The sequence below is a fragment of the Amblyomma maculatum genome, chromosome 10 (genome assembly GCF_055883805.1).
Source record: "Amblyomma maculatum isolate TAMU_Amacu chromosome 10, ASM5588380v1, whole genome shotgun sequence".
Lineage (NCBI taxonomy): Eukaryota > Metazoa > Arthropoda > Arachnida > Ixodida > Ixodidae > Amblyomma > Amblyomma maculatum.
The window spans coordinates 157,965,826-157,989,154 of record NC_139353.1 but is presented as its reverse complement, the minus strand read 5'-3'; the positions used below and the strand labels follow the sequence as shown (position 1 = coordinate 157,989,154).

Below are 23,329 nucleotides of genomic sequence, written 5' to 3'. Positions count from 1 at the left end.
AAAAAATGGAGAGAAAACACTGCACGTACAATCTCAGTATGAATAATATTAAGGTTATGCTGAAACAAATAACTGGGTTACAGTTTCACTTTTCTTCATCGCACTCGTTCGCACATTTATTTTTTCTCAAGCGTCCGCCCTTGTTGACGACACACCGCGCACTTCTGTTCCAGTCCACTGATGGCAGTCACTTGCGCCGAAATATGAACGCTCTGTTCGCTGCTTGCTAGGTACATTTCGCAGTGTAAAAAATGACGTACATTTTTTACACTGCGAGCTGCTGTCGTGGCACGTGGATACTGCCTTCTGCGCACCCTCTTCGAGCACAGCGACGTCATCCACACTTCCAGCCCGGATTTTGCCTATAAAAGGGACGTCTGCGCCTTCCATCAGCAGTGGACACGGCAACCCCGTCGTGACAATGTCAACTGATGTGCCACTATTTGTGCAGGTACTTACCGGATTCTTTTCCATCGCCTTGGGCAGTGCAGTAAGCCCAGACAGCGGCTTCAATCGTCACCCAGCTTCTGCCGATGCCTATCGACTGCCGTGCGCGGGGGGCGTACATTTTTTACACTGCGAGCTGCTGTCGTGGCACGTGGATACTGCCTTCTGCGCACCCTCTTCGAGCACAGCGACGTCATCCACACTTCCAGCCCGGATTTTGCCTATAAAAGGGACGTCTGCGCCTTCCATCAGCAGTGGACACGGCAACCCCGTCGTGACAATGTCAACTGATGTGCCACTATTTGTGCAGGTACTTACCGGATTCTTTTCCATCGCCTTGGGCAGTGCAGTAAGCCCAGACAGCGGCTTCAATCGTCACCCAGCTTCTGCCGATGCCTATCGACTGCCGTGCGCGGGGGGCGTACATTTTTTACACTGCGAGCTGCTGTCGTGGCACGTGGATACTGCCTTCTGCGCACCCTCTTCGAGCACAGCGACGTCATCCACACTTCCAGCCCGGATTTTGCCTATAAAAGGGACGTCTGCGCCTTCCATCAGCAGTGGACACGGCAACCCCGTCGTGACAATGTCAACTGATGTGCCACTATTTGTGCAGGTTGGTGGACGAAAATATTGCTGCCGTAGCAACTACCTTTTTTTGATCGTGTTGCCGTGTCCACGCACATTGCTGGTTTGCTTTAGTGATTGTATCTCAATTGTAGGCCTGTTGCTGAAGTTATACGGTGATGTTGAGGAAAATCCTGGCCCGGATACAATGGAAATGATTCAGCAAGTAATTGCTTCTCAAACTGAAATCCTCAGCAAATTAAGCGAAATACAGGAAAACCAAACATCGTCTGAAGCAAGAATTCTGGACATGCAATCCAGGCTGTCTGCTATAGAACAAAAGCTACAAACCATTGACGAGTCTCGGGATAGGCTTTCGAAACTAGAAACTTTTGCTGAAAGATGTGAAATAGAAATGACTACAGTTTCGAGAAAACTTGATGAGTTGGAAAACCGCTCGCGGCGCAATAACTTGATTGTACGCGGAGTCAAGGAGGAGGAATCAGAGAGTGAAGAGGACCTACTACAGAAAGTAAACAATGACATCTTTGATAAAATTCTGAAACAAAGGGTGGACACTATTGAAAGGATTCACCGACTTGGAAAGAGGGAACCAGGTAGAGACCGTCCGATTATTATTAAACTTACTGACTTTAGGGATAAGATGAAAATAATGAGTAGCTGTTTCAACCTAAAAGGCACTCAATTTAGTGTAAATGAAGATTTTTCTAAAAGGGTTGTGGAAATACGAAAAAACCTTTGGAACTCCTGTGCCGATGAGCGGAAGAACGGTGTGAAAGCTAAGTTAATTTTTGATAAGTTAAAAGTCAAGAATACCTTATACGCATGGAACGAGGAGACCAAGCAGCGGTTCAAATGCCAGGTTGCCACTAGCACTAGCAATGAGTGACTAAACAATCATAAGACGGTCTGCTTTAAAATTATAAATGTGAACGCTAGGAGCATGCTTAACAAGGTTGACGCCATAGAAAGTATATGCCTTGAACATGAACCCGATATTATGGTAATCACAGAGACATGGCTACATAAAGATATTAGAGACTGTGAAGTTGCTCCCCCAAACTACTCCATAGTACGAAAAGACCGTGAAAGGAGGGGTGGTGGTGTTGCAATTCTGGTTAAGAGTAATATAGTATTCTCAGTTATAGAAGGGTTTGATGATTTAGAAACTGCATGGATTAAAACCAGACTGAATGGTCATACTGTCTTAGTGGGTGCTTTCTACAGAGCTCCCAATTCAACCATAGACGTGCTTGATAACCTAAAAAGGTTTCTGGACATAAATGTACACTTTGATGACAACATTATTCTGACAGGTGATTTTAATTTGCCAGGAATTGATTGGATGTCGCTTTCTCCCGGCAGAGTTGATACAGCTAGCAGTGAACATCTGATCGAACTCGCCTACTGCTATGGTTTGACTCAGATTGTTGAAAAGAGTACGAGAGTATGTATGACAACATCCTCGATACTAGACCTTGTCTTTTTGTCATCTGGTCTACTAGAGTTTTTGCTGAGTTGTGATGTTGAAGAAGGATTGTCTGACCATAAAATGGTGATTATGTCGCTCAATATGACTCGCGAAATTTGTCACAAATCTTGCAGAAAGACTGTTTTGAATTTTGCGGCTGCTGATGATGTCGGATTACTGGACTACCTTGAAATCTCGTTTGATGAATTCATGTGTTTATATCAAGACGGACTTGGCACAGATAAGTTGTGGGATTTTTTTGCAAACATGATAGCCAAAGCAATTGAGATGTTCATTCCTAAAACCACGAAAATAACAAAACGGAAGCATCCTTGGATTAATAGAGACATTATTCACAAAAAACGACAGCTCAAAAGGAAACGAAAAAGATGCTCACAATACCCAAGCCCTGAATTAAAAACCTCCATATGTCGTATGAGCCAAGAGTTAAAGCGACTCATCAAAGAAAGTAAAAATACCTTTTACAGTCAGACTCTCACCAGATTTCTTCTGAAGCGCCCAGTAAGTTCTGGCGATATATAAATGGCGGCGGTAAATCTCACCATTCTAATGAAGAAGAGAGCCCCCAGAGGGCTGAAAGTTTTAATTCATTTTTTGCATCTGTTTTCACTGAAGATGACGGCGAATCACCGTTTTTTGAGCCTCCAGGTTGCCCTCCTATACCCGATTTAGAAATAAGTGAAGAAGGAGTTCTGAAACTCCTTTTGAATATCAACACAAAAAAGAACTCAGGACCGGACGGTATCCCGAATGAATTCTTATATAGATATGCAGAGTGGAATTCTAAATTTCTTACCAAAATCTTTCAATCGTCTATCGACAGTAGTTGTGTTCCCGTTGCCTGGAAATGTGCGAAAATAGTGCCTGTGCATAAAAATGGTCCCACTTCTAACGTTGAAAATTATAGACCCATTTCCCTCATTAGCACGTGTTCCAAGTTACTCGAACATATTATGTACGCTCACTTATCAACTTTTCTTGAGAGTAACAATCTCCTATTTGTAAACCAGCATGGCTTCCGCAAGGGGCTTTCTACCATCACTCAACTCACGGAAACAGTACATGATCTTTCCCAGTCAATTAATTCCCGCATGCAAACTGACATCGTAATTTTGGACTTTGCAAAGGCGTTTGATAAGGTTTCGCATCCTAAACTATTACTAAAAATCAGTGCCATATTTAAAAATGAAACTATAACTGAGTGGTTCAGGTCATATCTTTCGTCTAGAGTACAGTATGTTCAGGTTCAAGAGTATAAATCCAACATCATGCCAGTCGATTCCGGTGTTCCCCAGGGCAGCGTTCTGGGCCCTCTCTTGTTTTTGATCTTCATCAACGACTTGCCGGTTGGTTTGAGCGTTCCAGTTAGACTGTATGCAGATGACTGCATCGTTTATAAACAAATTAATACTCCGGAAGATCAGGCAGAACTCAATCAAAACTTGCAGAAAATACATGAATGGTGTAAGGTGTGGCAGATGGTATTAAATTCAAACAAAACTGTTTTTATGTCCATTACAAGAAAGAAAACTGTCCTTGATTACAGTTACAGCATTAATGGTAGATTACTAACTAGAGTAAGCAATTTTAAATACCTTGGAGTAACACTCACATCTGACTTACGCTGGAATTCACACATAGATAATGTATGTACTAAGGCTTCCAAGGCACTCTGGAGCTTGAGACGCAATATGTGCAGGGCAACTCCCGAAATAAAAAGTCTGGTTTTCAAAAGCCTAGTTAGGCCTATCTTGACACTTGACATTTGAACCAAATGTGACAGACTCAAGTTTCTTTTCCAGATCGCTAACCACTACTTGAAAATCGATCAAACAAAATACTTTGAAATTAAAACAGGGGAAACATCACGCCATCGTCACAGTTTGTACATCCCAATGCTGCCTGTCAGAAATGATTGCTTTAAATTTAGTTTTTTCCCGAGAGCCATTAAGGAATGGAAGCTGTTACCAAACTCCGTTGTCACGTCACAATCACTTAGCGAATTTTTAGATAAACTGCATAATGTTTTATGTACTGCTTCATTTCTATGACAATGTTTTTGTTTTGTTCAAGTGGCAAACACAATTATGTATGAAATTTAGTGTTGATCTCAGTGTTTGTTTGATGTGTTCTTGTTCTATTTCAAGTTTGATATCCACTCCTGTAATAGCCCGCCCAGGGCTGACAGTATGAATAAATGAATGAAATGAATGACACCGCGCACTTCTGTTCCAGTCCACTGATGGCAGTCACTCGCGCCGAAAGATGAACGCTCTGTTCGCTGCTTGCTAGGTGCATTGAAAACATCACAAACAAAGGAAGAAAAACATGGAGGCACGGTGCCAGCAACAGCGGCGCCGATTTGCCCGAGTGGATGCGCTCTGCAGGTGGGGTTGTCGGGTTACACGCTGCGCGATGCAATCCAAGACGCTGGCCCTGACGCTCCACGTGTGGTTCAAGGTGCACACGGCCGCCGCCCGGGCGGGAATTTACGACGCAATGCGTCAGCCGCTATACTTTAAAGCTCTATTTCTTTCATATACCTATTTGACATACGTAGAGCTAGCGTAACTTACGTCTTAGGCTCTGCGAGAGTAGACCATTCCATACGTGTATAATCAAAAATACGACTGCAATGACCATGGCGCATTAATCACAGATGTAATATCGCACACATACGGTACTGGTAAATGCTCTATGATTATCTTGAAACACTCATTCGGCAAAAGAGTACGCCAGTTATTTGCTAAACAAGCCGCGAATATTCAAATCACTGCAGTGGCAAAAATGATCGCAGAGCCAGCTAGAGTCGCCCGCGGCACGGCGACGGGCGGGCTTCCACATTTCACAAGAACTTGAAATGCGAAATATATCCGCGTGGGGCTTTGTCACACTGAATTTCATAGGAAATCAAAATAGCTTCGTGTAGCAGCCAGTATACAAGAACGGTAGCTCAGCAGAACAACGTTTGATTGGACGCCATGCAAGTGCATTGGTAGCATAATTTTTGATTTTCTGGATTATTTTTTTTTCCACTAGTGCGAAAAAAAAGAAGTCTGTAACGTTTCTCCGCTTTTATTCACACCCCCAGTTTCGCGATTCCGTCGTAGTTCACTGCATTACAATGCTTGCGCTACAAATGGCAAGAAGGAATAACTAGAGTTAAAAAAATAAATAAAGCAGTCGTTGTTTTACAATTAAGCTTAATTCGGTATCGAAGCTTATTATTCTCAAACTACCTTCGTGGTGGAAACGTTACAGGAGTGCGCGGGGAAGAAAGGTTTTTTTTTTTTTTTTTATACAAATATTGTGTATGGAGAGAAGATTACCCACATGTAAACTGACTTGTTCGCATTAGAACGAAAAACAAATGTGAAAGAAAAGACTGGAAACACAAATAAAATACGAAAAGGTACAATGGGTATATTAACAACTGGATTACAATGACACATCTTTGTTTCGCACACGCTCGTTCGCACAGCTTTCCACCGCCTGCTCTCCGTGCTGACGCACCGCTCAATCCCGTCCTCGCGCACTTCGCACTCCTGTCGTTCCCCGGATCGCACTCTCTCACCGCATGCGCGATGCGAGCAAGGTCCGAGGTTGCATGCGCACGCCTAAATCCACGCAGGTGCGCCAAAGCGGTGGACGGGTCGACGCACCACTCAGGGTCCAAGGGGCGGACGGCCGCCGCCCAGGGGAAGGAATTGCGCAGTAATAAAAACACGAACGCTAACAGACTGGAGACTTCTTTCTAACATTTCCGGGCTCTCATAACAGGTTGCACAGAGAAATGTGCTTTACCGCATTTTCTTGGCCAATAAAATATACGCAAGAAACTAAACTTTGAGAAAGAAACAAGCGCCTAATGAATCGGGCCAACAAACGACTGATCTATGAGATAGAATGATGCTGACGGTGCGGATATATGAGAAAAAATGTAAGCATCGTATGCAACTAGCTTATAAAAAGGTGGCAAGTCGTGGTACTGAGATGCTTAGCTCAATAATTTTCAACGAGATTGCTTCAAATCCTCATTTCAGGGTGATTGAAATATTCCACTCGATTGAGCACTATTGTATGAAAGAATTTTTGTTGGTATGCTATAAGTGAGCTAACTATTCGTAGTAGAACACAGCATTCACAAAATACAACTTGAACAGGTTGGGGTGTTAGAAACAAAACAGCTAGGCGCCTCGGCGACGACGCGCTTCGCTGCTGGCACAGAGCCCTACATAGATGAGCAGCCGCAGAGCGCATCTATGCTGCTGCTGCTGAAAAGGTGATTACTAAAAAGCTCGAAGGATGACGCGACAATCGCTTAGCCGGCATGACAGCGACAGTTGTATTTTGTTTCAAAGAGGGCGCTCCGTTCGTCCATCTAACGGCCACTCGTTCGCTCGGCCAGACGTTCGGTGGCACCGCGCACGGAAAATGCTTCTTTCTTCAAGAAATATTCCATGTAAGTTTTCAAATTTTTTCATTCAGATTTCATAAAGCGTATGTGTACATTGGAGCAAAATATTAGCCTCTTAGATTGAGCATTTTTTTAATTACAAGCGTTGTCTTACATTTCATTGTTGCTGCAGGCTGCGTAAGCCATGTGCTAGGGAGATTTGTCTTCTTTTAGCATATTTCTTACGTTGTTAACTTTTCAAAAGTGGTTCTCAAGTGTGCGCAACTTGATGCCGATCATTTTGCAGCTTATTTCAAGTTAAACCGTTACTGTTTTGCAGAGTACTGATTTTCTAAAGTAAACAACTGCATGGCATCGTAGCCCTAAAAGCCAACTTCGGATATTCACGGCGTTACAGTGGCTGGAACGGCGTATAGCCGTTGCGTGGCTCGGCCGCTCGGGTTCCCTCGGGTGACCTCGGGCGGAGTCAGCGGAGTCCGGGCAAAAGTATATTTTCTCGTGTCTGGTGCGATAAAACGCTAACCGCATGAGTCGCGCAGCAGCACGATGCGCAGTGCGCTGAGGACCGCTAAAGCATTGCCGCTCGGCGCTGTCGCCCAGGTTCTGGGTTTTTAGAAAATCGCTCATGATGCTGGAACCAGCTCGCGAGGCAGCCAATCGCAAAAAGCTTCCGGGTACTCACCTTAGTTGTTTCTTTTTTTGTTTTCTTTTTCTTGCATGCAAAGTTTGTTTCCCTAGTCCGGTATGAGCGAAAATCCTGCAGACGCTCATTTCGTCTGATCCGTGCATATGTGAGCGCATCGAGACGGTTTAGTAAAAGCTTGGTAGGGTAGTATTGCAAAACAAAAAAAAATGCTAGTGTGGCTAGATATTGCTAATTTTCGAAAATTGCAGAAAAACGCCACTGCTTTAAATCACCCAAGCAGCACACCAGCATTGGTCAACAATGGTTCATCACTGGAAAAGAATGGCATCAATATTGGACTGATATTGGCATTTGGGCATTTTACTACATTCTCCATTCTTGGCCCATCTTTCGTTCCAAGATTGGTCCAGTGTTCAACCAAGCTGGAGCCACCAATGTAGGCACAATATTAGACTTTCCATTCATGCACCATGATTCTTGCCAATACTGTCCAGCATTATACCATCATTGTATTACCAATATTTGTTTAATACCAGCTATTCCATTGATGGCCCATTGTCAGTGCCAATATCATACCAATGGTTAGCCATTGCAGGTGCACTGGCTACTCCATTCATGCCGCATATTGTCGATACCAATATTAATCCAATGGTTTATGGGTACACCGGCTACTCCATTCATGTGCCATTGATGATGTCAAGATTACACATTTTGTGGCACTGCCTGTGCAGGCCATAAAATGCAGCCTTTTTCATTCTAGCCATATTCGTGACAGCACATCGAACTTGCTGGGACAATAATGGCCTTTCAAATAGGAGTGGCCATATAAATTCAAATTGTTGCTCATGAGCAACCAGTAGATATTCACAAAACAAGGGCATGGTCCACAAAAAGATAATATTTATTGCAATTGTTACTATAGACGGCAGTTGTTACTAGCCAGCGCTGAGGGCATACACAGCAGCAGTTAGCGGGGCAGTGGCAGGGCTGGTCAGGGCAGGGCGGGCTCTCGGGAAGTGGAAGGGGCCAGGGAGCTGGAGGGCACACTCATAGGCGTAGCGAGGGGGCTGACCCTGCAATTGCATTCACAGGTGGCATGCCTGGTTCGCCAGGGGAGGTTTCAGCATAACGCCTTTTTCTTCCACCCCCCCTGTCTCAGGAACCATGGCAGCCACCTGCGAATAAATGCGTGTGCCTCCAAATCGTCCACCCCAACTTTTTCGCAAATGGCACCTGCACAATAACAATGCGGAAACAAAATTTACAACACTATTACGAGGCATATAAAATCGCGCGCATTATTTTAGGAAGATGTAGAAAATTCCAGGATTCATGTACCGAAATTTATGGTCAATGAGAAACACTATACTGATGAGTTCCAGACTAGTTTCAGCTGCCTTGGGTTTATTAGGATGAAAGACGCATATGCATTGCATAGCATGTGCCCTGTTGCATTTTGATCGCCTCCACAGCAATACGGCTGAGACAGCCAGTGTTTCATCCCACACTAGGAATTAGTGCTTGATTATCGGCTGTCTCCGCATATGACTGGCGCGCTAGTTTTTTGCCGCTCCTACGCTTTCTGCGATGTGCAAACAGTTTATACTAATAATCGTTACCAAGAGAATGTTCGGCGACCATTTTCATTTTTTTTAAATGGCTAGATATAATAACACAAGCGATCTAAGCCCACGACTGCTGCACTGGCCGCTGGTTAGCTGATATACGCTTTTGACTGGTTTTGTGGGTAGTTCACTTAAACGGGAGCTCACTTAAACGGGTAGCTCACAGGTGCATCATTTTTACACATATACTGCTTGTCCAAGCAAATTTGATCCAAGGGATAAAAAAAAAACATTTCGGAGCCAGGCAAAGGAAACCAGATATATATTGCTGGAAGCTACCTTGAGCGCCACAGAAAAGGTTTTGTTTGGAATCCTTATTGACATTATTTACCTAAATTACTGATTAATGACTTACACGGTAAATGGTGTTGCTACTTTGAAGAGTACCGGCACAATCCACGTTTGATTATTTGTGATAAAGAACTCTCACGTCTGCATTTTGAACGCCAGATACGATAGGAAACCACGAAAATACAGAAATCTGATTCCCGGACAATACAATTGAGGACTTGGCTTGGCTCGACAGCCCTGTGTAGCGTTAGACCTACAAGTTGCCTATGGTTTCTTCTTCCGCGCCAGCACATCGTCCAACAAGACTGTATTTGTATTTTACAGCTGAAAAATACTGTTAAACTCATTTATATCCTTACCGCTTTGTAGTCATTATCCGCATTGCAAAGTTCGGCGCGCTCATTGTAACTCGAGCCTTCATGTGCGCCAAAGGGCCGACGCGAAGCAACCATCGCCAGCATATCACCCTTACTCATGCATGGGGCTAGCAATCTTAGCGGCAGGTTGTTTTGTCCGCTCAAAATCATGTTGTGAGCAGCACAGTTGAGGTGCGCGAATGGGCTGGTAACGGTTTCGGTATCTACATAACCCGGAATTTATCTACAGCTGGAAAAAAAGGTACACATGAGGTTTCTAACCGCAAATATTGAAACAGGGGTTTCCGAACGTGCTCACCGACTCTGTAAGTCCTATTTATTGTCTAAAGTGAATATTTAGTACTTGAAGCGAATAACCTTACTTCCCCACGTACACAATAAAAATTTTCTGCGCTGTCCTAAGTGGCTGCCAGCAATGCACCACCGGTTTCCATCGTCTGTTTCTAATGGTTTATTTATAACCCTTGGCTCAAGCTATGGGGCGCAGCAGGTGTAATGTAGCTTAAATAAAACCTGCAAGAGATCATATATATGGGTAGATTTGTAAGGTTTACAGATTTCACTTACAAATTCTACAGGAATCGCGTCACTGCGGCCTTTCTTTAAAATTGACACGTAATAGCGCTATATTCGTGGCTAAAATAAAGTAATCAACGCATTAATTCAGCTTAGCAAATGCAGCTGTAACAGAAAGTGAGGGCTGGCTACACCTAAGGTGTGCCTAGCTTTCTAATTTTCTTAGATGGCACAACCGTTCGAAATATGGAATATTAAAAAAAGCCCTTGATATTGGCTTTCTCACAGCGTATTATGGGTGCCTTAGATAAGAAACATAATCGAGGTCCCATGGCCATCTTTCGTTTCCAATGAAATTCTTATATGTGGTGGGCAAGTATCTAGGCACAAAAGAATTAACCTTAGTTTTTCAAGATACGCGTAGTTTCTTCGAAAAAAAAAACAATTGTATGGTATATATCTAGAGGTAGAAAACGCTGTTTTTGCCATTTCAAAATGTTGCAAGTTTGGATGCCATGATTTTGTCATCTGCTCTTTTTTACTCACTAAATATATGCAGGTTTTATATTTACAAACACTATTAGAAACCTATTTTGTTTTTGCAGTTGTGTTATTAAAAAATCACAAACTTTGCTTCAGGAGCGATATGCTGCAAAAATAATATTCATTTTTAACCTTATGTACTGGCATATGATGCATTAGGTTGGTTGCACTAAATATGTTTTCACTTCCTGACGCATGTTCTTAATTCCAGGCAGTATCTGGAGCTCCAGACCACTAGGTGTGTTCTCCACAACGCATCAAAATTGCTCAGAATTCGAAAACAGCAGTAAAGGGCAAATTTGCTGCAATTAAAAAAAGATCATCTTCGATTTTCATTCAAATCCCTCTCAAAAATCTTCAGTACCTCAAAAATATCACGGACTAAAAAGTGTTGCGTATACTGTTTAAAAATATAACATTAAATATTAAACCGAGTGCTTGTGCTGATAATGGCCAAACTCAGCCTGCATTCTTGCAAGATCCAATAATATCTTGGCACAGAAACTATTTTTCTACATTATCTAGGTTCCATTCTTTATTTCTGAAAAAATTTGAAGCTCTAGATTTGTGTGTGTATCTGCATATTATTTTGAAATTGGACAAAAGTAAGAAAATGGTAAAATAAGGAAAACTGATTAGAATTGAAGAAACGGCCGCAACATCAATTTTTATCAAAATCTGTGGAAACAATGCAAAGTACTTTGTTAATTTGAGTCAGTAAATATATTGAATTCTGCAAAATGTAATATTAGAAATATAAAAATGCTTGTTTTTGTTCTATAGATGTGCTTATATGGCTCCCCCTTATGGAATAGGCATCAAAACTTCAATTTAGTATTTGCTTAATTTAGTTACATTTTACCTTAAGTAAAATTTAAAACATTGTCAGCGCTTAACACCGTTTTTCTGCTTCTGGGACAAATACTTAATATAGCTTAAAATGGTATTAATTCACTATTTCTGTCAATTTCATGGCAGAACGCAAGTGAAGGCTGAACTTTTTCTCTGTCCTGCATTCTTTTTTATTGCTAGGTGCAATAGTATTCAATCTAGGTTATTAATATATTATTCCATTTGTCAGCTTTGACCACCACTAATAATACTATATTTTTGAAGATGATTTTTCAATGTGTAATTTTTATAATTACAATCTTAAGCAAATCGCTTTCCAGAATAATACTTTTGGTGGCGTTACAGAGAACACACATGGTAGCTTAGAGCTCCAAATTCTGCCTTAAATTAACAATATGACCTGCGTAATAAACACAGAATATTTTAGTGCAAAACAACGCAATGCGTCACACCAGTATGTAAGGTTGAACATTAACATTTTTGTAGCGCGTTGTTCTTGAAGCAAAGTTTGCGATTTTTTACTAAATCAACTGCATCAATGAAACACACTTTTAATACTTCTTATACAAGTAAACGTTACCCAAATGCGGTGAGTAAAAAACAGTGGATGACAAAATTTTACGCAACCAGCCGGCCTCCAAACGTGCAACTTCTTGAAACGACAAAAACGGCGTTTTCCAGCTTTAGTGATAGGCGTTTTTTTTTTTTCGAGAATACTACGCCGCATCTGGCAAACCTAAGGGTCATTCCTTTGTGTCGAGACATTAGCCCGCGACATATAAAAATTTAATTAAAAAAATGGTCATGGCACCACGATTACTGTTCCTGTCCGAAGACATCCATATTTGTTTTCATTTCGTCTCTTCAACAGGCTGGTTTAGCCAATGCGGTGAATAAATATATCATCGCATATATTAAAGATTTTCGCGCTATATGTTATACCTAAAGCTACCTATATTGTCACAACTGTCATACATTATTTGTAGCTGAAACATCACAAAAGGGATTCGATTGCAAATTGTTCGCTAGTTAAATAGACGTACGAGATGACACACGTATACTTTGTAGAATACAATTTAGGAAAGAGCAGATACAAACTACAGGCGAATAATGCTATGATATGGAGCATATGTATTACTCCGGTTAACAGTAAAAAAATCAACTTTTAACATATTAATATATTCGACAAACTATTGCATGCTCACATAGGAAAACCAATTAATGAGCTCATCCACGCATCTAATGTCTATGGGCATTAGACGTGTGGATGACTTCGTTTTATTCCAATTCGTGCGTCACTCAAAATAATTGAACGAGAAAAAAGTTAATGTCTACACAATTTTCAGTGAGTATACCACAAATTATACTAAGGTGCTTCATATATGCCACATCACCTAGCAAGTGAAATGGGATAACAGAAGTAATCAGACTAACCCTGATCAGCATTTCGCTTTTGCGCCATCTTTGTAAGTTTTTAGGCAGGCTTTTCCACTGATTATCCTCTTCTTTATACCCCTGCTACCCACAGGACACAAATCTTCTGGGGGTACCGAACTGTTGGTTTTCGCACCAGTGATACAACTTAATCGATCCATTTATACGTCGAAAACACTCTCGATGCGCACCTAAAAAAAATGAAAGCATGTATGTGTAGGCGAAATCATTCACCGGCGATTTAATAATATGATTTGAACAATAAAATCAAAGGATCACACTCTAAGTAACAAAAAAGTGGTGGAGAGATAGGAATTGAAGCAATGAAAGGCGGTTGCTTTCTGCAAAAAGCCAATAGCAAGAGGTCCACCGTCTATAAGAATAGGCAATAAAAATAAGGCATATTTAAAGGTGCATGCAACAGTTACAGTGATGCAGTGCTACCTTTTTTTAGGCAGGCTTTTCCGCTGATTTTCTTCTTCTTTATTGCCCTTCCAACCACAGGACACATATCTTCTGGGGGTTGTCGGTTTTCGCACCAGTGATACAACTCAATCGATCCACTTCTACGTAGAAAACGCTCCCGATGCGCATCTAAAAAAATGAAAGCATGTATGTGCAGGCTAAATCATTCACAAATGATAAAACAATATGATTTGAACAATGAAATCAAATGATCACACCCAGAGCAACAAGAAAGTGGTGGAGAGATAGAAATTGAAGCAATGAAAGACGGTTGCTTACTGAACAAAGCCTATAGTAAGAGGTCCTGCGTCTATAAGAATAGGCAATAAATTAAGGCACGTTTATAGGTGTATGCAGCAGTTAAAGTGATGCAGTGTTACCTTTCTGTTTCACTGCAGTGATTGGTATAAATATTACAGCAATTGCTAGGCATCTCAGGTAACCCCATTGAAAGCTTCATCCAAAGTACCGAGGAGCAGTGGCGTGTTATTTGCAGCTGTTAATGGAAAGACAGGCTATCCTATGAGTGCATGCGCATTTCCTCCTTTTTGTATACTTGAATAAAAGCGACTGAACAGTGAGTGTTGTAAGAGGTGCAGCGTCCCTAGGAATGGGGAACAAAATTAAGTTTTAGTAAACAGAGGTATAAAAAGAAGCAAATATGCCTGCAATAATAGCATGATGGCCTACCTTTTGATCAACAGCTGTAAACAACCTGTCACTGCCAGTCGGTTCTTTAGATAGGCTTATCAATGCCAGAGCTTAAAGCTAAGAGCAATATGAGTAATGCTTATTGCGGTCACGGCCGTAAACAATTCTAGCGGAACACTCCATTACTGTAACTATTCAACCGTCCATTTATACATATCGTTCATTAAAGAACCATGCACATCATATTAAGTTGCTCTTTTCTACTCCCAAATGATTTCCTATAGAATTAGAATACGTGGATCGCTGCTTCGGTTTCAACATTCTTGCACGATGGCTATGGCGTGCACTTCATGCATACGGTACGGCACGTGAGGTACAAAGAGCTGTAATTGCCGAACAGGCGGACCTGACGTCCTGTCCCATTTCGCCTGAAAGTGCGCGCCGTCATCGAGCGCTTCGCGAGCAATATTTCGGACGATACGGTTGCCTCATACCGGCCGTCAATGTTTTGTACATTGTGTCCCGCGTGCACGTTGTTTACTTTGCAGTGACAGGGACGCAGTGCACACACGGCTGATGTGCCTTTTTGCTTGTATTGTTATTTTCCCCCGCCCTCGAAGCGCGTCTGCGAATCGCTCTCCTATTGTCGCCGCTTTCTGATAACGCCCTCACCTGAAGGCACGTGCTCAGAAGGGGGGCGTCGATTAAGAAAATTTTGAAAAGGGGCTCACTTGCGCTGTTCACGGCTTTCAATTCCTCAATATGATATTAACCATTATAAAAGTGGAGGTTCATTATGACTTAATTATAGCCTAGTCATCAAGCGGCATCACGCACATGTCTGCCCCACTGTAAAATTCACTTGCACAGACGGCACGAACAGTTTTCAAAACTTCGTCTGTACATCTGAAAACAAAAAACTGCCCTTAACTCTTAACAAAATCAAAAAACTGTGTGAACATGGCTCCCTGCGCGCAGAAGAGAGGCTGTCCAAAATATATGTACAAAGCCGGGCGCATAGTATCTGGTTACTAATTGATTGCGGCGCGCTGCACAGTCAAAAAACTGCGCAAATGGCTGCCTGCAGTGTTCTGTCACGTGTTAGTGGCATACACACCTGTTACGCACGGCTCCTACATTTTCGGCGCAAATGCTATTCATATCGCAGCCAGCAAATAAGTCCACGCACTTATTGCTTGCATGTAACCCGGACGAAAATTCGCTTAGTTCTTGAAGTCATGCTTCGCGCAGTTGTTTCGAGGAGAATAAGGAAAGTGAACATTTGGGACTGGTAGGAGATTATATAGAACCAATTATGAAGCAATGGCATGCTGCAAAGATATATACTCACGGTCTAAGATGACGGCGTTCACTGAGTCTGATAATGCCGATGGTATCCCGCCGTTGCTGTAATCCGTACTCCGGCGACATTTCACAGCTCAGCTATTCACTGATATGTAGCAAGCACCAACCGGAGCACATGGACATGTATAGGCGCAAGAGAAAATTATGCACAGCACAATGAAAAAGAAAATTAATGAGGGAAGAAATTAAAGAAAGGTTTAAGAAGCTGTCACAAGTCTTGTAGCGTCTCCAACAAGCTCTGAAATGAACGCTTCGGGAGGAGGCCGCACAGCAGCGCAGCTGGGGATGCTGTCTGTTGTGTCTTGCACGTAGACGCGTAGGCGAGGGGGAACAACGACCCGCTCAACCAGCGCGTGATTCCCGCCGCGGTGTTGTGTTCGCAAGGGCTGCGCGTGGGAACGAAGGACCAACGACCCTCTCAACATTCCATTCGTTCTTTACCCAGCCCTCTTCTGCTTGCACCGGCCAGCCGTGACTTCGGACCGTGCCGATGAGCGGCCGCCAGCGCGCACCGCTCGAGTCGAGTTCTAATAAATAGTTTTGTTTTGTGTGTTCGCAAACGCATTGTTTCTTCAAGCCAACCACGGACAAACATTTTCTAAAAAAACAGAAAGCCTCCCCATCTACCATCCACATTCTTGCGTAAATCCATACAGCTGGTGCATCGACAAATGCGCGCGTCCCCTCCCTTTCGCCACCTATGATCGAACAAAGGATGGTCGTTCGACCTTTTATATTTACTTCAAAATATTATATACTGTTGCGTGATGACTAATTAATAATGTCAAAGAGGTGGAGTTCCGAGCTTCTCTTCTATTCTGGCCAACTTTGGTTATAGATTATACAAATTATGCTCAAGTTAGCTAGCTGAAAATTATCCGACTAAATATATACATGTTTTTATTTGTATTCAGTTAATGTTCGCTTTTCGGGTATGAGTAGATGTTTTTATAAAAATTCTAAACATCGGCCCAGGAAACGAAAATTTTCCTAATTTGCAGGCCTTTATTTCAGAAAAGGTTCATGGTAGAGCAGCAATAATTCCACAATATGTTCTCAGCATAATTATCCGCAAACAGCTAAAACTCATATTTTTATGACATTTGGATACAGAGATACGATCGCGCTAATTTACAGAAAACAGCGAACATTGAAAATTTTTAGGAAAACAAAAACAGTTTTCACATTGTTTAAACTTTTTCCACCTATTCTACACTACCTCAGCTTTCAAAACCATTAAAACACCTTGCATAATTTTGTTGCGCAAGTAATTATGGCCACATCGATAAAGCCTTTGTCCAATTATAGCGCACCGCGCTGTTCTGAACATTCTACGGAATTTGTGAATTGTTCAAGGTTTTTAAATTTTGGCATATAATTTTGTAACAGGGAGAAATATATTCACAAAAGAGGATTAAAGATATATACATTGAGGAACAGCCAAGGAGCCAGGCTACGAGGGCCGCCCATTCGACGCACTTCTTTTTCTTAATCTTCCACAAACGAGCGCGCCGCTTCGTCCTCATCATTCTCCAGCTGTAACAATATTTCTTCGCTCATGTTTTGTCTCGACTTCGCAAATCGATGGTGACAGACACAGCAATAAATGATTCAGAATCAATTTTGTGCGCGTCGAGGTCCTGAAGCGCTGTGGCATCAGGCAATACACAGACGTTTTTCGCAATCACCTTCACCTTAACGCGGATTGCACAAAAAGACGATAACGTTCAATGAGCAAGCAACGTATTCCAAATCATTTTAGTAGAATGAAAGAATTGGAAAGGGCATGGAAAACTGCCTCATTAAAACAGTGTTTGTAGGCTGCATTCGTTTTTTCGAATGACTCGACAGCGCACATTATTTTAATTCCTGTACAGTTTTTTTTTATTCCTTTGCCACCGCCTAGCGCGGTTGGAATGGTCAAACTCTAAACTAATAGGCGGAAAAAACTATTTTTTCTTGTTTATTGGCGATATATATGTTGTGCGCCATATAAATGTACCGGGGCCTTCATGCTCGCAGTCTGCACGAAAAACTGTCATTTTTTTTACCACCGTGTGAATGCCCAAAACTAAAATGGTAACCTCGCGAGTCTTCCGGCTTTTCATTTTCCAGTGATTGCGTCTAGAAAGTACACACATCGTATTCGGTCCTTTCTCCAGGTAAACAGACGATGCTGCGCGTAGTTCCTTATGGATAATACAAAAGCACTAGAACAAAAACATCGCTGAGAAAATTGTCATTTGTTCCTTCAACTTCAGGCAACGTTTTCCTTCTCGGCAATGAAAAAGCTACCTTCTAATCACTAATTTGATGTCACATGAACATGCTATGGCGACACGATTTCGTTTTTATGCGCGTTCTCACTGACAACTGGATTTGTACTATGCACTATTTATAGATGCAGGGACGTAATCGGCGTCCAATACAGGCATATTGGGTCGTGAGTGCTAGCCGGTCTGGGGTATACATATGTGGTCGCACGGTCGTGCTATCATTAGATATAATTGTGCGACAAACGTATGCGCCTGCGACGAAATCTGCATGCATGCCAATAGGCTAAAACCATAAACACATATAGCTGACCCCCAAAGGTGCACCGCATATGACGAATCCAGACAGTTGCAGCGGTACGTGCTTGAATGCGATATAGTAATTGTCGTCCCGTACGTGGTACTTGGTGAGGTCCGAACGATCGGCTGAAATGTTGTCGGAATTAAATGCCGCGGTTTGGCGTCCAGCGCACGTGTATTCAACCATAAAAATGGAGAATTTGTTTTGATTGAATGGTCAACGGAAAATATTCACTTCGGCAGCCCATTAAAGCTGCGTTTTTAGGATGGCAATGACATTTGCGAGATCAGGGGAAAAAGTGGTCCATCGTGGGCAGTTTTCATACAGGGATAGCTAATACTGAAAAAACAGAAGACAAATTGCAATGGTCCATTACAGCCAGTTTAAAACAACGGAACGGTCAACGTCGGAAGAACACAGGACACCTTGGCCCATTGTAGCCAGTTTTAAAAACTGAACGGGCAACGCCGAAAGAACACTGGACAACATGGTCCATTGTAGCCAGTTTTAAAAAAGGAACGGCCAACGACGGCGGAACACAGGACAACTTGGTCCATTGTAGCCATCTTTAAAAAACTGAACATCCAATACTGGAAGAACAGAGGATAACATTGTCCATTGTAGCCATGTTTAAAAACCGGAACATCCAATGCCGGAAGAACACAGGACAACTTGGTCCATTGTAGCCAGTTTTAAAAAACGGAAAACCCAATGACGGAGGAAGGCAGGACAGCTTGGCCCATTATTGCCAGTTTTAAAACCCGTGCGACCATTATTGGAGGAACAACGGCAATCTCGGTCCAACATAGACATTCTGTATGTACGGCAGTGCCAATATCGGGAACTCACTGTACATACTGGCCCAAGCTAGCCAGTGTTGGCTACTGGCAGCGCCTACACTGGGAGAGCACTGGCTAGACTGGGCCATTGTTGGACATTGTGTTGACTGGCATGTCCTATGTTGGGAGCATGCTGGTTAGGCTGGCCCAATGTAGGGCCACTGCTTGCCGTCGTACTTACAACATTGGCCCAATGCTTAGTGCTGCCTGGGCATGTCTGCATCGCAGTATAGTAGCACGCCGCTGCGCTGGGACCATTTTGTGTGTGTGTGTGGGGGGGGGGGGGGGGGGGGGGGGCTTGACGCTTTTCAAGAAATTTCATCAGTGTTGCTGTTTAGTGCAAGAAACTGGATATAGCGTAACTGTACTCATTTACCAAACGAGGAGGCGGCACTAACAAAGCAAGGCTGAAAACGCGTCTCTGTCGCTGAGGTCCTTCGCTATGTGCGATGTGCACCAGCGGCAGCGACAGGCGTTGGCGTCGTCGTCGCGCGATGCATCGCCAGGAATTGTCGCCTATATTTTTCTTTTTGTATCGTTGCTTCAGCTGCAATAGATCAGTTGCAAAACCTACACGTCAGCTTCCCGGTGCGGCAGACACTCCTGCACAATTGCGGCATAGACTTTGGGGTAATAGTTGGGTACAGTGCTAGCACATCGCCTGACGGGTAGGGTAATTCCCGCACCTCTTGCCCTTTCGTCACAGTATTATTCGCGTGCGCATTGTCGCCCCACTATTACCCTCTCCGGTTAGTGTCCCTTTTCTAAATTTTCTTTCTTCACCCCTAGGAAGACAGTGCGCCCCCCTTTATTCCAGCGTTAAGAATGGCCAAAAACCTTTCTCTGACAATGGCTTGTGCGTGGGGAACTGCATCCCAAGCAGCGTGGACTGTGGTAGATGCATGTACTGCACCTAACTATTATCCCTGAAGCAGGTTCTGTCGCCACTGTGCACGAATTCCTGCCTCACAGGGAAGCCGACTTGTAGGTTTTGCAACTGGTCTGTTATAGCATCTCCAGCAGGGCCGGAGCCTTAAGTGTGAGCGCTGGGAGGGCTCAGGCAATTTCAGTTCCAGGCCGGGGTCGGGTTTGTAGCATGAGGCCCGGGTCGGGCTCAAAATTTATGCCCGTGCACACCTCTAGTCGCGTCGGTTGTGTAGCACACGTTTGGCGCCCGTGCCTGCTTTTAATTTTGTTCTTCACACCATGACACTTTGCTCCAGCATCAAGACTGCATGAAACATCAGTATGCAATTTCCGGTCGTTATGCTAACTGATCGCCCCACCACCCTGGCACAGCTATGTTATACCATGTGTAACATAGAGTTGCAATTAGTCCATTTTTTGAGACAGCTTTCAATTGAAATTATAGATTAACTAAACAGAGAACAGCCGTGGTATGCTGTTATCATGATTTAGAGGCATCGATTTAATGGAGACTTTCTTTCCTTGCATTTAGGGCTCTTTGCTCTATAACGCCCGCAGTCCAGCTGCTCCACTTGTATCATCGCACTGCTTTTGCACAAGCAATCATCTGCCATCAATGGGGTGCTGCCTGAATGTGAGGCAGACAACATCGTCAACATTTTGGTGCTGCAAACCTGTCAACAACTGTGGGAGCCTTGCCATGAAACATGCTGTGTGTAAGGAAACATTGCCTCGGTAGGTATGACACATTGCCTTTGTTTTGCATCATATAAAGGCTTTAAATGCTCTGCTGGCGTTTTGCTAAATGATTGCATGCTATATGACTTTTTCTGGCTTTTTAGCTCAAGACTTACTTGTTCAGAAGTCTTGCCCACCAGTATGCAGAAAATAATATCCTTCATGTCCCTGGCAGTGCTTTAATAGCTGGTGCTATATTTCATTGCTTTATTTCAACAGTATGTGACTATTTCAAGTTGAGGCATGATTGAGTGAACCTGTGGTGTAATAGCACAATAACAGACATAGCTTGTGAACTTACGAAGTAGTTGTCATTTGCCTAACACGGGAGTGCGGGTGCTTTACGTGATGGAAAATTTAGCATACTTGATTATACTTGCATTACAAGAATTCGCAGGAAGCCTGTATTGAGTTTGCAGAGAAGAAAGCCATTCAGTATTACTCAGGTTATTTGCTTTCCACTCTCCCTTCGTTACTGCTGCCTGCAGTGTATGTATTTGTTCATACAGACATGCAGTTACTGACTGCTTGTGCATTTCTGGTTGCCTACTCTGGCTTCAGCCATGTAGATGTAATATTACTTTGATCTAAACCAGGCTATTTACTTTGCTCAAAGTGACAATTTTAAATAATTTTCTCCCCAAGCCATTGAGATTCGCCATTAGCTCCCAACTCGCTTTATTCGCAGCTGCAATGAATTTATTCTGTAACCCTAGAGCAAGACATTTTCAGAAAGATCATCATGCAATACTCGTTCAAATTTTGTAAATTTTAGAGAACATTGTTTGTTTTTGCATATGCTTCTGTGTTCGGAAAACAGAGCAGACTTGCTTACAGTGCAGGAGGGGTGGGCTGAAAGACAAAAGGAAATTATTAGTACAGCTGCTCATTCAGGCGTGCATTCGTTGTGCATTTATTGCTCCTATATATGTGCACCTTTGCCTGCATGCTTGCCAGGGCTTTCCCCATAATGGGTGGCAGTGATCTTGGCGCCTACCTCTCAAGGGGACTGCCCTTTTCTAACTACCTGCTCACAACCAACTCACCTCCTGGGCTTCAAATTTGTCATACTCAAGGACGATTTTCTGTGTTTGATGTTACCAGTGACGCCATTTAAGATACGCAGTGTGCATCATTGGTCCATTAATTTCATTTCGGGATGTTGTCACCCATTATATTCCTTACTCATATTTCTTTTTCTACATCCCCTTGCAACTGCCAAACGAAATAAGACGTATAAAACTGCCAAACTCCCGCAGTCTCTGAATGCTATGTCAACAACAAAAAAGCTTTTGCATGTCTTAATAAAAGTAGAAATGATCCCCCGATGTCTTTTTTTCTTGTCATATCTAGTCAGACGGTGTAGTGAACTGCCACATGACCAAGCAAATTGCAACTGTAAGTGCACTGAGGAGTCATGCGTTAGAGCAAGCATATGGATCTTGTGTTGCTTAGCTGCCTAACTCCAAATATCCTCCTTTGTCAGACAAGATATTTTTTTAGAAAACTGGATGAGCCAGAAGAAAGCAGATTGGATTCTTAGCAGCATTGTAACTTGTTACACGTGCGTTCCACCCCTGTATACATGAACTCGGCAGAATTGCGTCGAGTACGTCTGTCGAGTGAAAAATCAGTTGTGGGGTTCATGTATACACAGTCGGGTCGAGTAAAATAGGCGGCGGAGCGGGTCGCGTTAACTCGATTTCAGGGGGTAGGTTAATTCGCTTGACCCGCTTATCTAAAGGCATGTAGACGCACTCCAGTCAGGGAGTCTAGTTATGCTTGTAGACGCTGTCCAGTCAGGGGTTATAGTTATGGGGAATTCTGGGATAGGAAAAAGCATCTGGAGCGGCGACGAGCGTCACTCGAAAGGAATGCTTTTTAGCGCTCATCAACGATAAAAAATAATCGAAGCTCTCGATAGTAAAAGTCAATGGGATCAAATACGAGTAAGAACTTGCACAATAACTTTGAATCTCGATGCTACGCTCTGCTACTCACTAGAAAGCGAGTTCATGTAGACATCAGCCGTGTCGAGAATGATGACCTTGCTTACTCAACGCTGATTCAACCCGGTGCTGTCGAGTCCATGTACACAAGGCTATTGTACTTGTAATTTTAGGTGAACTCTCAGTTCGTGTATTGCACATTAAATTTAAGCGATATGTGTGCTTTTTTGCGTCTGTGCTGTTTTGTTCTGCAAACAATACTATTTCTCCAGACACAATCTTATTTTTAATTTGAGTACAAAATATTGTCCATTTTTGAAAAAAAAAATAATTTGTGAGGCTGTTAAGAAATTTTGATTTTGAAATATATTCACAAAATATCAACATTTTGTAGATACTGAAATATAAAATGTGTGCGAAACAACATTTCAGCTCAGGATTAAACTGGTTTTTCGAGGAACTTGTGATAGGGTGAAAGTGAAAAATCACTGTCATGCTAGATGTATCGTTTTTTTATGATCCCAAAGTCACATCATGCATTGTATTTTAAGGTGTGCTTAAGCAGTCAAATAATATTTGGCCTCAGATATTCA

General features: G+C 42.7%; 1 protein-coding gene and 1 long non-coding RNA gene across 2 annotated transcripts; one reads left to right on the top strand and one right to left on the bottom strand.

Moving 5' to 3' along the window:
• Positions 1-262: 262 nt before the first annotated feature.
• Positions 263-2,127, top strand: LOC146177766 (uncharacterized). Its single transcript, XM_084580575.1, has one exon. The coding sequence runs from the start codon at positions 422-424 to the stop codon at positions 1,922-1,924; it is 1,503 nt and encodes a 500-aa protein (XP_084436701.1). The 5' UTR covers positions 263-421; the 3' UTR covers positions 1,925-2,127.
• Positions 2,128-8,555: 6,428 nt separating this feature from the next.
• LOC146177765 (uncharacterized) lies at positions 8,556-16,059 on the bottom strand. Its single transcript, XR_014701342.1, has 3 exons — positions 15,696-16,059; positions 13,673-13,822; positions 8,556-8,823 (listed from the first exon to the last, which is right to left on the bottom strand). It is a non-coding gene; the product is annotated as an uncharacterized LOC146177765 (long non-coding RNA).
• Positions 16,060-23,329: the final 7,270 nt, after the last annotated feature.

Bases quoted from the DNA above. Each gene is read 5' to 3' on its own strand.
- LOC146177766 (XM_084580575.1), top strand. From the start codon at position 422: ATGTCAACTGATGTGCCACTATTTGTGCAGGTACTTACCGGATTCTTT.